This window comes from Drosophila sulfurigaster, chromosome 2R, assembly GCF_023558435.1.
Source record: "Drosophila sulfurigaster albostrigata strain 15112-1811.04 chromosome 2R, ASM2355843v2, whole genome shotgun sequence".
In the NCBI taxonomy this organism is placed as follows: Eukaryota; Metazoa; Arthropoda; class Insecta; order Diptera; family Drosophilidae; genus Drosophila; species Drosophila sulfurigaster.
This window is the reverse complement of record NC_084882.1, coordinates 20206666-20219216: the sequence shown is the minus strand read 5'-3', so window position 1 is coordinate 20219216 and position 12551 is coordinate 20206666. Positions and strand designations below refer to the sequence as shown.

General features: G+C 41.2%; 1 protein-coding gene across 1 annotated transcript in view; it reads left to right on the top strand.

Moving 5' to 3' along the window:
* The window catches only part of LOC133836222 (uncharacterized), a 120530-nt gene that overhangs the window by 91559 nt on the left and 16420 nt on the right, over positions 1–12551 (top strand). Inside the window, 8 exon segments of the mRNA XM_062266588.1 lie at positions 4047–4284; positions 4649–4792; positions 4991–5185; positions 6135–6283; positions 6447–6558; positions 6708–6828; positions 9102–9265; positions 11598–11756. Coding sequence (XP_062122572.1) covers positions 4047–4284; positions 4649–4792; positions 4991–5185; positions 6135–6283; positions 6447–6558; positions 6708–6828; positions 9102–9265; positions 11598–11756 — 1282 coding nt within the window.

The following is a 12551-nucleotide window of genomic DNA, read 5'->3' as shown; positions in this document are numbered from 1 at the left end:
TAGCAAACACACACACACACATACACACATGTGCCAGCCAAAAGTAATTTACGCTCTGCGAGCCAATAATGCGAGTTGAGCTGATGAAACACAACGCTGCTGCTATGACCTTTGACTTGGCAAGTCTGGCATTTTGATAGTCTCGCTGGACAGCGATTCTTTGCCCGCCAGGACTTGCTTTGATTAGGCCATGTATTTGGCCCGAAGTTTTAATCGAAAGTTCGTGACAGCATGACTATAAGCAAATGCTTAGGGCGCGATACACAGTGAGAAAACAAACTAAATATAATCATGAGATAGATCTGAATAGAAAAGAAACAGAGAAGAACTTAAAGATGTAGACAACCATTTTTCGCAGAGCAATGTTCACTTTTCCTTTTTGTCTGTGCCACGTAAATTAATTAACATGCTGTTGCAAATAAGCAAACATTGTGTATATTTTTACTGTGTACTCTTTGAGCTCGACATGGAAAGAACATTATACAGGATACAGGTGCAAGTCCAAAAATTGAACCAGAGATTTCCATTATTTTACTTGTATAGAGAAGAGAAGAGAGAACGAAGAACGTTAAGAAAAAGGCTCATATCCTGGCTATTTGCATGAACGCACTATGGAATTTCATTTTATTGCAAAGAAGGTGATTGTGAAACGTACGAGCTGTGAGATAGAACCCAATTAACTTGCTTTGTTCTCTGGTCACCTAAGGCACACACACACACGTAGTTGTTTCTTTAAACAAACAAATTTGCGTTGTTTCAAAGGTTGTCCCTAGTGTGTGTTCATTGACTGAAGCCAATCGACTTCCTCTGTAGTGTTAATTTGCATGCGTTGAAAATGGTCTTTCGATTTATTATGTGATGACCCACAAAGAGTGAGAGAGAGCGAAAGATGTCCAAGGCATCGATCCAAGGCTTGTGCGAAGGACACTTGGCCTGTCACTTGACAGATGATTTGGCTGGCTGCTTGCTATGCATGATATTTGTATGCGTTTGTGGTATAACTTTTATTTACCCCAAAGCTCTACAGTTCCCGTTTGTCTCCTTTTGTGTGTGGTTCTTATTGTTGCTTATGGTTGTTATGCAAAATCAAATGCACGCCAAGAGTGGCGTACTTGCATGACAAAAATCGCAAAGCATCTGAAAATGTTCTTTTTCATATGCTGCACATCGCTGAATTGCATTGCAGAGCATTGCCTCGATATACTTAAATGTTTACATGCTGTGTGTGTTTGTGTCTGCAGGACTAAGGAGGAGAGCTCCACTATTCGGAACACAAAACACATACGTTCTTTTGGCCAAGAAGAACATTTGCATGCATCGAATGTCCTTCTCCATCTGCATGAGAAACTCTTGAACGAGGGTGGTCCAAAGAGTTGTGGTTTCTTTTACAAAAGTTAGCTGACAACTACACACCTTCACCTTGTTTAGACAATAAATGAGATATGTTTGGAAATAACTCTGTTAGTGCTTTCATTACATACTTTCCAAAAGCAATACACATTTTGAGGGTTCAGTTAATACAGTTCCAGCGTTCTCTTTTTAAAGATAGATTTCGAAAATATTTAGTCAATTTTAAAGCATAACTTTTTACTACTTTTTAAACCACCTTCGTGGTGTCCCCAGCATACACATAGCTGCTACGCTTGTTGTTTGGCTTTCATTTAAAATTCTACTTATTTTTGCATATTTATGCCAATTGTTGTTGTTTATGTTTGCTTTTTAAACTAACTTCCCCATTTTCATTCAGTATGCCGTTTGTATAGTTTTCCATATATTTCTCCGTATAGTTATCATAAGTAGACAATTTCCCAGCATGTGTGTTGGTCCCCAAATGTGAAGAAACTTGCATTTCAATTGAGGCTTAGGTTGCTCGCCCAATGCCCAGACACACAGAACATAAATACTTATGCTAAATGCAAATTAAGAGACACATTTTCAAGCCAGTTGATAGCTCACATCCATTAGCAAACAAACAGAGCAGAGAAAGAAATAAGAACTCTTATTAGTTATAGGTAAAAGTTTACTTTTGCTGACATGAATATCTCAATTCAAAAGCAATTTAAGAAAGCTTAATTTGAGTTTAAGAATTTCACAATAAAAAGATAAATATTACAATAAAACCATTTATCTCAAGTGCAAGTATTGACTTTATTTTTAAATCAAATAATGTCAATCTATATTAAATATTTCAATACATTTTTACACCTTTTCTCTGCACAAATGTATTGAATATACTTTGCAATCATTCACTGTAGCAAACAATGACAGTGGCAAATATAGAAATTATGTCGATTGGAAACGATTTGGCTGCTTTTGATGGCGGTGAACACCCAATCCACCACAAACATTGCCACACGAACAAACAAACTAAGAGACAACACAATATTCGTTGGCTTTCGAAATTGTTATTCCGACAGTTGCACGTATCGAACATGTCTTTATTGTATTTTCAAGTACACACACACACGCACACAGAAATATGACAGTTGCTTAACCCGGGGTCAGAGTCAGACGCAGAGTATTGGCAACTGAAGCTGACCAGACGATGGTTGCCCGGAGATAACACACACAAAACTGTCGAAACTAAAATGAAATAATATTTAAAATATATCGCTCTCACATGGCATTGCCCTTAGCTAATATGGAATTTAAATACGAGGCTGTTATGCAATTTACTGCGGCATCTTTTACGATCTCTGAATAAGAATAGTTTGTGGTGAATGCCATTGGGTCCACTCAAAATTCCATCAAATAAATTCATGTTTGTTATATTAAAGAGAAAAAACATAAAAGAGAAAATATATGTAAACTTAGAACATGCCTAGGCGATGCCCTGTAAACTAAATTCATTAAAATGTATTGACAAGCCGAACAAAAATTTAAAGAGTTGTAAAAAATGCGTAGCAATTATTAATGATACAAACAAACATAGATATGAATAACTTGAATGAAATGTTATTTATGCATTGCAAAATAATTTTTTTTTCAGAAATTTATTAAATATCATGTTTGATTTGTTTCTTAAAAAAACAATTTTCATAATATAAGATCTTGACACTGCTCTCTTGGTAATCAGATGCCAAAATACAAACAATATTTTTTTCTTCGTTACTCAACAATCACATTTGTCTTCAACTGAGCTTCTAATCTTGCTTATTCAGAGCATTAGAGACACGTCGTTTAACCTCTTTGGGTTATCGATGTAATCAAATTTGTTTGGCAATCTCTTTGTTGCACCTGATAGACAAGGGAGCTGGTCAAGTGACCTTTGTGTAAACGGAATGTAGTGCTTAAATGAATTGAACCCATTAAAAGATGTGCAGACAATTTAAGGGTTAAATTGAGACTAAACTAATGCCGATTGAAGGCGTGGCAAGGAAATGGCAATTAAGTAGCCCAGGAGAACGGTGTCACGTTGGGACATGCGGCAGACTGTGTGGCGGCAGGACATAAATACTTAAATGGCAACGATGGCCACGCTCAAAGATCACTAATTGTAATTTAATTTCCAATTAGCAAACAAACTAATGCCAATTTAGAAAGAGCAGCAACAGCAGCAGCAATAACAACAGCAGGACAACGAGTCCTGTAAGTGGAGTTAAACGACACGTAGTTGAAAATGGCAGCAGAGCAGAGCAGAGAGTCAAGAGCAGAATGCAAGGGGAATCGAAACGTGGGCGGACAGTGCCCATTCAATAGAATAGTCGAACTCTGCTGGCTCGATTTCTCTCTCACTCTTTCTCTCGGTCTGTCTATCTGTCTGTCGAACTGTCTGTGTCTGTCTCTGTCTGTGTCTGTGATGTGCGGCAAGTGTGTGCGTGCGGCAAATCGTAGACGAAATTATACGGCTGACTACATCGAAAAGTTAAACATGCTAAACATGTCGTTTGCCAGGTCCGCCCGCTCCATTTCAACGCCATCCCCATGAACATCATCATCATCATCAACATCGTGATGATCATCATTGTGGCTGTCATCTGCTCTCCATTGTTTCAACAGCTGTGCTAATGCAACACATTTCCCATACTCTTCTCTATGATTCACAGCCTGTGGGCATCTATCCGAAGAAATACGAATGGGCCGCACGTCCGTTCAGCAGCAATGGCGTCTTACATCTCGATCTACATCCGCCACCGCCCATGCAAATCGCCGGCGACTGCTCCCTGTGGATACGCTCGGCCACGCTGGACTTCGACGACGGCCTGTGGGAGTGTCAAGTGACTGCCAGTGAGTTTACCACACAGGATGCGCTGACCAGTCAACCGGTGCGATTGGTAGTACGTGGTAAGTGTTATCTTTTGGCCACACAAATCGTAGAAAAAACAAATCAATTTTGTATGCATAGAAAATTCGCCAACGTTGCGTATGATTAATTTTTCGGCTGTTAGTCGAAGCAACCAGTAGCTCTGATTTATAAATGCCAACTGCTGGTTGGTTTGGCTTGCATGTGCTCGGTGAGGGGGATGGGGGGAAGGCCAATGCATAACAAATAAAGCAGGTGCTTCAGTTGGGGATTTAATTAAATTTTGTGTGCTAAGCTTGGCGAGTCGCAATGATGACATTTATTGCGGACCACAAAAACCGTATAACTAATCTGTATGTGTGTGTGTTTGTTTTTGTGTCGTTTCACTTTGCTTGCCACTTGCAGTGGCGCCACAACGTCCACGTCTCGAGTATGAGGGCGCACCGTTGCCGCCAGGACACAACATCACGGTCGACGCCGGCGCCGTGGCGACAGTCAAATGCGCCTCACATTATGGTAATCCGCCTGCAACGCTCAGATGGTATTTGGGTAAGTGCTTTCATGCTGCAGTTGTTATCCTTTGATTGCTCTTGTTATCCACCATACACACAACTCTCACATTCATATTCACATCCCCATCCACAATCGCATTCACATTCACATCAACCTCTGACATTGTCGTGTTAATTAATTTCAACGATTTGATGTGCCTTCGTTATCGTTGTCGTCGTCTCCTTCTCTGAACAGGCGACCAGGAAATCTCACCCATACACCCCCAAGTGAATGCCACCGAGCCGGATAACACACGCACCTGGTCGGCTACCTCAGTGGTCCAAGTGCCCGCCATCCGTGAGCGACATGGCGATACACTCCGCTGCATTGCCTACCACGATAACTACGAGGCCAAATCCATACCAGTCGAGGCGCGCATGGATATCAAATGTAAGTACATTTCAAAAGGATTTATAAATGTTTATGTGGTCGAAACAAGAAAGGTTCGGGGAAGAACAACTATATTAGTTCGTTTAGTTAGTTTGTTAGTAACCGCAGAAATTCGTAGTAAACTAAAGTCGAGGAAAAGCCAAAATGTTTCTGTATTTCAACTCATAGTATGAATAGTAATTGTGTGCGTAACTGTGTATTAATAGAAATAAACAACTCACTTTCAATTGGAATACTTAAAATATTCTCTATTCGAATTCAATTGCGATTCTATTTTGTTGTTTCTTTGAACAATTTCGCCCCCCATTATTTAATTCAAATATATTTTTTCAAATAAGATTGTAAGAAATATGATAACTTATCAATGTGAAGCTTTCGTAATATTCCCCAGTATAAAACTTTACAATTGCAACTCCAATGGTTGGTGCAACATTTATGTTAGTCGGTTTCCCCTCGAAGTTTATTGATATATACATAAACTACGTATATATATTTCAACGTTGTTTGCTGGCAAGGCGAATCCATTGCACATTTCGCAAACGAAATTATAATAACCAAGGAAGGGATGATACAGTGCTGCGCACTCGATGGTCTCGTTCGAGGAAGGGAAGTTGATTGCAGTCATTTCATTTGGCTTAAAGTCAAAAACTAAACAGACATGGCAAACAGCTGTAACAATTCAATTAGCTACAATTTGCAGCAATTTCCTGTTTTGTTAAGCAATTCAAGAGTTTAGCCCGAAGTAGAAGCAGAAGTGGAAGCAGAAAGGGCACAGACGATAGTTGCAGGGACAAAACTGCTTGGGTTTTGGCCATAGCAGTTGCTGTTGCTGTTGCCATAGCCATTGCCGTTGTCGTTGGCTTGTGTTGCCTTGTTGACTTGTTTCTTGTTTCATGTTTCTTGTGCTTGTTTTGCTTAGTCAACTTGTGTTCATCTTGTGCTTTTGCAGACGCTCCAACCATTCGTCTAATTGGCTCACCGGAAATCGACTTGGAAGAGGATAAGGATGCGCTTGTGCTGCGCTGCGTGGCCGATGCCAATCCGCCGGCCAGCATCGTTTGGCGACGTGCCGGACGATCCGAGATAGCCAGCTCGCAGGTAAGTAAGAAGCTCATCCAAGCGACAACCTGGCTCCATTCCAGCCAGAAATTGCTCGACGTCGCTCTCTCTGCTGCGTATTTATCTTAAGTGTTGCAGAAATTTGTAATTGTATTAAATTGCCAACTTACCCCTCGACGTCTGCCTCTCGTTCACTCGCTAGGAAACACTGCAGTTGCGTCCTGTTGGACGTCGGGACGCTGGATTGTACACCTGCCAGGCACAGAACTCGGTGGGCATCTCGGAGCAGCTGTCAGTGCAGCTGGACGTGAAATGTGAGTGCCTCGTTTTGTTTATCTTTGCCAGCGATGCTGTTGTTGTTTCTGCATTTGCTTGGCTAACTTTGCCTTAATTTTGTATTGACGTTCTTCCTCACCTCCTTCTCTTTCTCCTCCGTCTACGTCTTTGTTTATTCTGCCCACAGATCCACCCAAAATTGTCTCAGCCGGACCGGACCGTCTCACCACAGCGCCACTCTTCAGTCCCGCCGCCTTCGAGTGCGTCGCCGATGGCAATCCAATGCCGTCTTACAAATGGGTCCAGAGGTAAGTGGAAAATGCTTCAACTCGACCCCAAAATGCGGCTTGCCGCACTATGAAGTCTGCGTCAAATTCACATTGCATACTTTCTTTAATGCGATTAAGTTATTACACAAATTTTGCTTGGCAGTAAATTTAATATGCAGTCTTGAATTTTTGACATTTTCTTGCACATTTAATTTGAAAATTCTAACTGCTACGCATACGTAATATTTACTTTTGGCTGCTATATCGATATGCTCTCGCGACGTATACGTAATATTATTCTGCGTCTCTCTCTCTGTACAAATATCAATGCTAGCAGTCGTATAAACTATATTTTAATAAGCCACCAGCTGCTGATTGCTTAAGAAAACTTTCGAATGTAATGAGTTTTTGCTTAGTTTATAAGCTCGCAATATAATTGACCCCCTTCTCTTCCCTTCTCCAGCAAATACATAGTATATGAGTGCACTTCCTGATTCACTGTTGCCACATGCAACAGCAGTCGCAGCATCAGTCTGTCTGCAGTTACAGCTGCTGAATCGTGTCCACGCCCTCGAACTATTACTCTTGATGTTTGCGTCATTTTAATTAGCTGCATAGCGGAAATTGTGCTCAAAAGCAGCGACAGCGTTGCAAGACGACTCCCATTTAACTCTAGGTTATGTTCCATACAGAGTGTGTCCTTTCGGTTGCAGCTTCAACCATCTTCTTGCTGCATCTTTTTAGGCATTAGTATGCAAAGCAGCGATGCGCTCATCCGTCTGCTCATTCGTTACGTTTGTCCATTCAACAGGCATCCGCAGACAGTTGGAAAAATCGAAACACTCATCATGCGCGTGCCACAAAGTCTAACGCCAGCATTGAGAGATGAGAGAGCGAGCGTACGTGATTTGTGCTTCTCATTTGTTTGCACTCGCCTCATATATGTACATATATACGAATGCGTGGCATGGCTCCTTGAGCAGATTGATTCGCTTCTAATAACAAATGCCGCATGCAACACGCGGTGGCGTGTTGACTTAATGAAGCGTGCCCGCGCGTGTTTATCAGAAATTAAATGTCAATTGTTGAAAACTAATTTCCATGCGTGCTGCCGCTCTTCACCCTCCTCCTCCTACTCCCACGCATCTGCTATGCCAGCTGACACATTAAATGGCGCGTGCCAAACAAAATATACAACACACTGAGTGGTTGAGTGTGCAATAAATCAATGGTGTGCGATGTTGACAGCCTGCCTATGCTCAGGAGGTTTGCATGCCAAAGTACCTTACGCCGCAGGCAACTTCAAAACGTTGTCCTGCGGTAGCCACACATGCAAATGCAGCGCCACAGCTGCCCAGCACTTGCGACTTGCCACATGGTTTGCAAATGAATCGCCGCAACAATAGAACTTCAGCTGTAATGCTCAAGCAAATACGCTTTAGGCACAGTTCCACTTTATTCCATAGCAGTTTAAAACATTCCAGCGACAGTTCAGTCTCATTGCTGAGTAAAAGGAATGTCACTTTGATTTACGTGATTTAAGTTCATGTATATTCGCCAAATAATTTTCAGCTTTTTCTTTCGTTACTCGCTGAAGTTTTGCGACTTCATTTGGGGGGGTTTTGCATTTAAATGGCTTTTTAATTTATTGCCTTTAATTGCGTCTTTTCGTGTCTGAAGCCGACTTTAATTGGTGCTTTAAGCCAGGCGACAGTGAACGCAAAAAAAGTATCGGAAAATAAGTCCGGGCACAAACTATGTACGAATATCAAAGGAATTTGTCTGGGCGCACAACTGACAGTCTTTCTGTGTGTGAGTGTGTCTGTGTGTGGAGATACGAGCTGAAAGCATTTCGCAACATAAAAGGCATTTCTCATATTAAAAAATGTATCAAATATTTTTTGCTTGCAACAAGCAACGAAAATATCTTCGTCTCACATACGCAATTTTCAATATTGCTGCAGCTCCGCAGCAGCAGCAGCAACAACAGCAAAAGCAGAAGAAGAAAGTATGCCCCTTAACCACTGCCATCGCCTCCCGCTCTTAGTTGGCACCCAAAGTTTGCAATGTGGCTGCTGCATTTTTGGCCCAATCAGAAAATCGGACGCAAACGGAAAAAGAAAAGCGCAAGCAAGCCAACGCTCAAAAGTATGCTATATTTTGTTCGCCTTATGCAACTTCGACTGCTGTTTACAGTCACTTCTATTGATCATTTCGGGGCATGAAGAGGGATTTGTGATATAGATTCCAAACTCTGCATTATGCATTTATGTTGCGGACTTTCATGTATTCTTTTATTTTTCTATTTGCAGAATATCGCATGGCTCAAAGTACGTGGAGCGAGGCAATGAAGCGCGTTTGGTTATCGATAACGTGACGTATGAGTATCAGGGCGAATACGAGTGCCGCGCCACCAGCTACATCAATGGTCAGGAGCGTGTTTCCATATCCGATCCAGTGTCGCTGCAAGTTGTGGGTAAGTGCATTATATGGTTATGTTTTATGAACATGTTGCTGGGGGCCAGGACACCGCACAATCCGCAAAGCCGCAAAATATGACTACAACCACAACTGTCGCCAAAGCCAAAAAGCAAACAGCAAACAGCAGTAAAAAGAGCAGCAGAGCAAGATGTAGATTGATGTACGCTAAAGTTACCCATTTCTCTTAGCCAAGACTTAGAAAACACGAATTTATATAAAAGTAATCCGAAAGTTATGTGGAAAAGGAAAACTTATTTATGATAAATAGTTGTATAAAGTTTTCAGTGAAGTTTAGAGTTTATTAAAATCTGTTGGGTTGACTACAGGGTATCCCAATATCATACCATATTCAAATCTTTGGTGTTGAAATATGAAATGCTGTGAAAAGTGAGTTACGACATGGCAAGCGAACCGACAAACAATGTAAGCAACTGTTAGGCAAGCTGATGACCGCAATAGCAACAACAGCAACGGCAACAGCATCAACAAGAGACAACAACAATTTGCAAGTGATGGCCACTTGCAAATTTACAGCGACGATAAAAGAAGTACTCTCAACTCGTGTGTCCCATGTGGGTTGAGAGTAACTTGCTCTGGAATTTTGTGCATTCCTTCACTAGGTTCACTCTCTCAACTCACTCACCGCGATTCCCAGTTGAACTAATGCTCACTTAAAATAACACAAAACTCCATTAAAAGCTGCAACCGGAAAACGCGTCGAAAACATTTTAAGCGTCTGCGATTTTTTCCCCTCCGCTCTCTCCTGAGGCGCCTTTTCGGTCGCGTTGCAAATGCAGCAAAGCGGCAACTGGCGCTGCCAACAGACTAAACCAAAATGTAACACAAAATCAAAATGAACTTATGACCAGACCACAGAAAAAAAAGAAAGAGTACAGGGAAAAAAGAGAACAGACCAACTGCCATGAACAGAGCTCGGGGCGAGCGACGAGAGAGTTGCGAAAAAGAAGCCAACAAAAAAAAAACAGAATGGAATGAAAAAAGCAGAAAAAATATATATTTAAATTTAGTGCTGAATACCGCAGCACGTACATAATTTATGACCAACCAAGGACACGAGCAATTTAGCAGAGCCAACCAGGACGCAAAAAAAAAACCATGGAGACACAGTGCAAAAAAAATGAAAGAGAGTGCGAGAAAGAGCGAGAGGTTTAGCATAAAAAACACACTCTGCATGTGTGTTTATGTGTCGAATATGTTTAAAGTAACTAACTAGTTCGTTAGTTAACTAACAACAGCTACAGCTACAGCTACAGACTGCAACAAAAGTACCTCATTATGTGTACAAGGATGCGAGGCCTGCAGGCAATTTACCATAGCCACAACAACAATTGACAATAATTCTATACCCTACAAAATAAGAAATACTGCCAGCTTAAGAAAATATATGAGTAATTCACATTCTTACAGGAGTTACATCTTAACAAATCTTAACATTATATTATTTATATTATAAATTCGAATTATTCTATAAAAAAAAACAGAGTATCTCGCAGTCAACCTTCTATGCAATTCCAATAATTCGAGATATTTTACTGTACGATTAGCATGTCAGTTGTAGCTCAGTTCCACCAAATAAATTGCAACTTCATGTGATTAAACATACATGTAGCTCAAATTGGACAGCTGGGGAATTGTTTAAACTAAATAGAGCACATATTTTGGCAGTTAAACAGCAGTAGAATTATTTGCTTATTATTAGAGCACTTAAATATTCACTACGCTGTGGGCATTACAACAAATTATTGCAGTAATAGGCAAACAATAGTGCATGGATGTTTTAGGCTGAAATTCGTGGCAAAATCAATATATTTGCGGCAACGACAAAACCAATTAATACTTGAAAATTCAGTGCATGAATTATTAGCGTTAAATTATTAAACTGCACAAATTGCGACTAGAACTTGTAGTAAAAATCAACAATATTTGTCAACTCATTTTCTTTACATAAATAAAATAATAATCAAAGGTAAAAAGCTAAAAAAATAAAATGTAAAATACATAATTAATGTATACACACACTTACAAAATCGAATTTTTTAAATAATTATATAGCGAAAAAAAATAGGATAGCAATTAATGATTTGCAAATTGATTTTATTTTCAAACGTGTGGCATTTGTCGATTGAGGTTTTGAATTATTCATTATTGTTATTCAACAAACATTGCGTATGCGTAATTTATATGAACAAGTGTCAACTGCAGCAACATGAATCATCAAAGTTAATAGAAATGTTCTTTCTATCTCTCTCTCTGCTTTATCAAAGCTGATTAACTTGATTTTCTTTATTTCTATACACTCTTTGCAGGTGCTCCGCAAGTGCTTCGTCTGCATCCATCCATGCACACGGTGTCCGTTAAACGAGGAGAGTCCGCAAGCCTGACAATGGTCGTCTGTGCGGATCCGAGGCCACTGCGCGTTGCCTGGGAATGGGGTTCATTGCGTCTGGAGGCTGGTTCTGGCGTAGGTGCGTATACTTGATGCGCTTCATTGGGCAGCTAATGAAAATGCAATTAGATGCTTAGTTGTAGTTTTTCTTTTTCAATAAGCCGCAACTCAATTAACGCTGCGGTTGTGGCAACGGCTGTAGCAGCCACATGGATGGCATCAAACGCTCGTTGCACGTCACGCACAGCGGGAGCCAAAAGCTGGCCTCTGATGCTGTGTGTGTGTGTTTTGTTGGCTTCGCTGCACGCTTGAGTGCTCATTAACAAACCTTTTCCGCAAATTTGACATTGAACAAACGTTGAGCATACGTGATACGTGTGGCCAGGACAGCTAGGCAATGGGACGTGCCACATGACGCACAAATCAAGACAAATTACATGGCCAAAATCAGACAAATGCCAGCATCAAGCTGCTCTACTATGGCATTAGCATTGGCAGCTGGCCCTTGTCCCTTCTTCCATGTCCCACTCTCTCTCTCTCTTCGACGACACTCGGAACAGACTTCCCACGCTTGTCAGTCCAGGCTGTAATCCAGGATTCAACAGACAGCCAAATACACAGAGTCAGAGTCAGGCTGCCGCTCGCATATGCAGCTCGTTTTTCAGTTTAAACTGCATTGTGGCGCCACCTCGAGCTTGCAGCAACGTTACCAACAAATCTCGCGCATTACTCTTCATTTTCAGCTTGTCTGCGTGTGCATCCGGCTGTCTGTCTGCCCTTCAGTCCGTGTGTCGCGTCTGCCTGCCTGTCTGTCTCTCTGTCTGTCTGTCGGTCTGCCCATCAGTCTCGCTGTCCGTCTGTGTCTCCGTGCGTG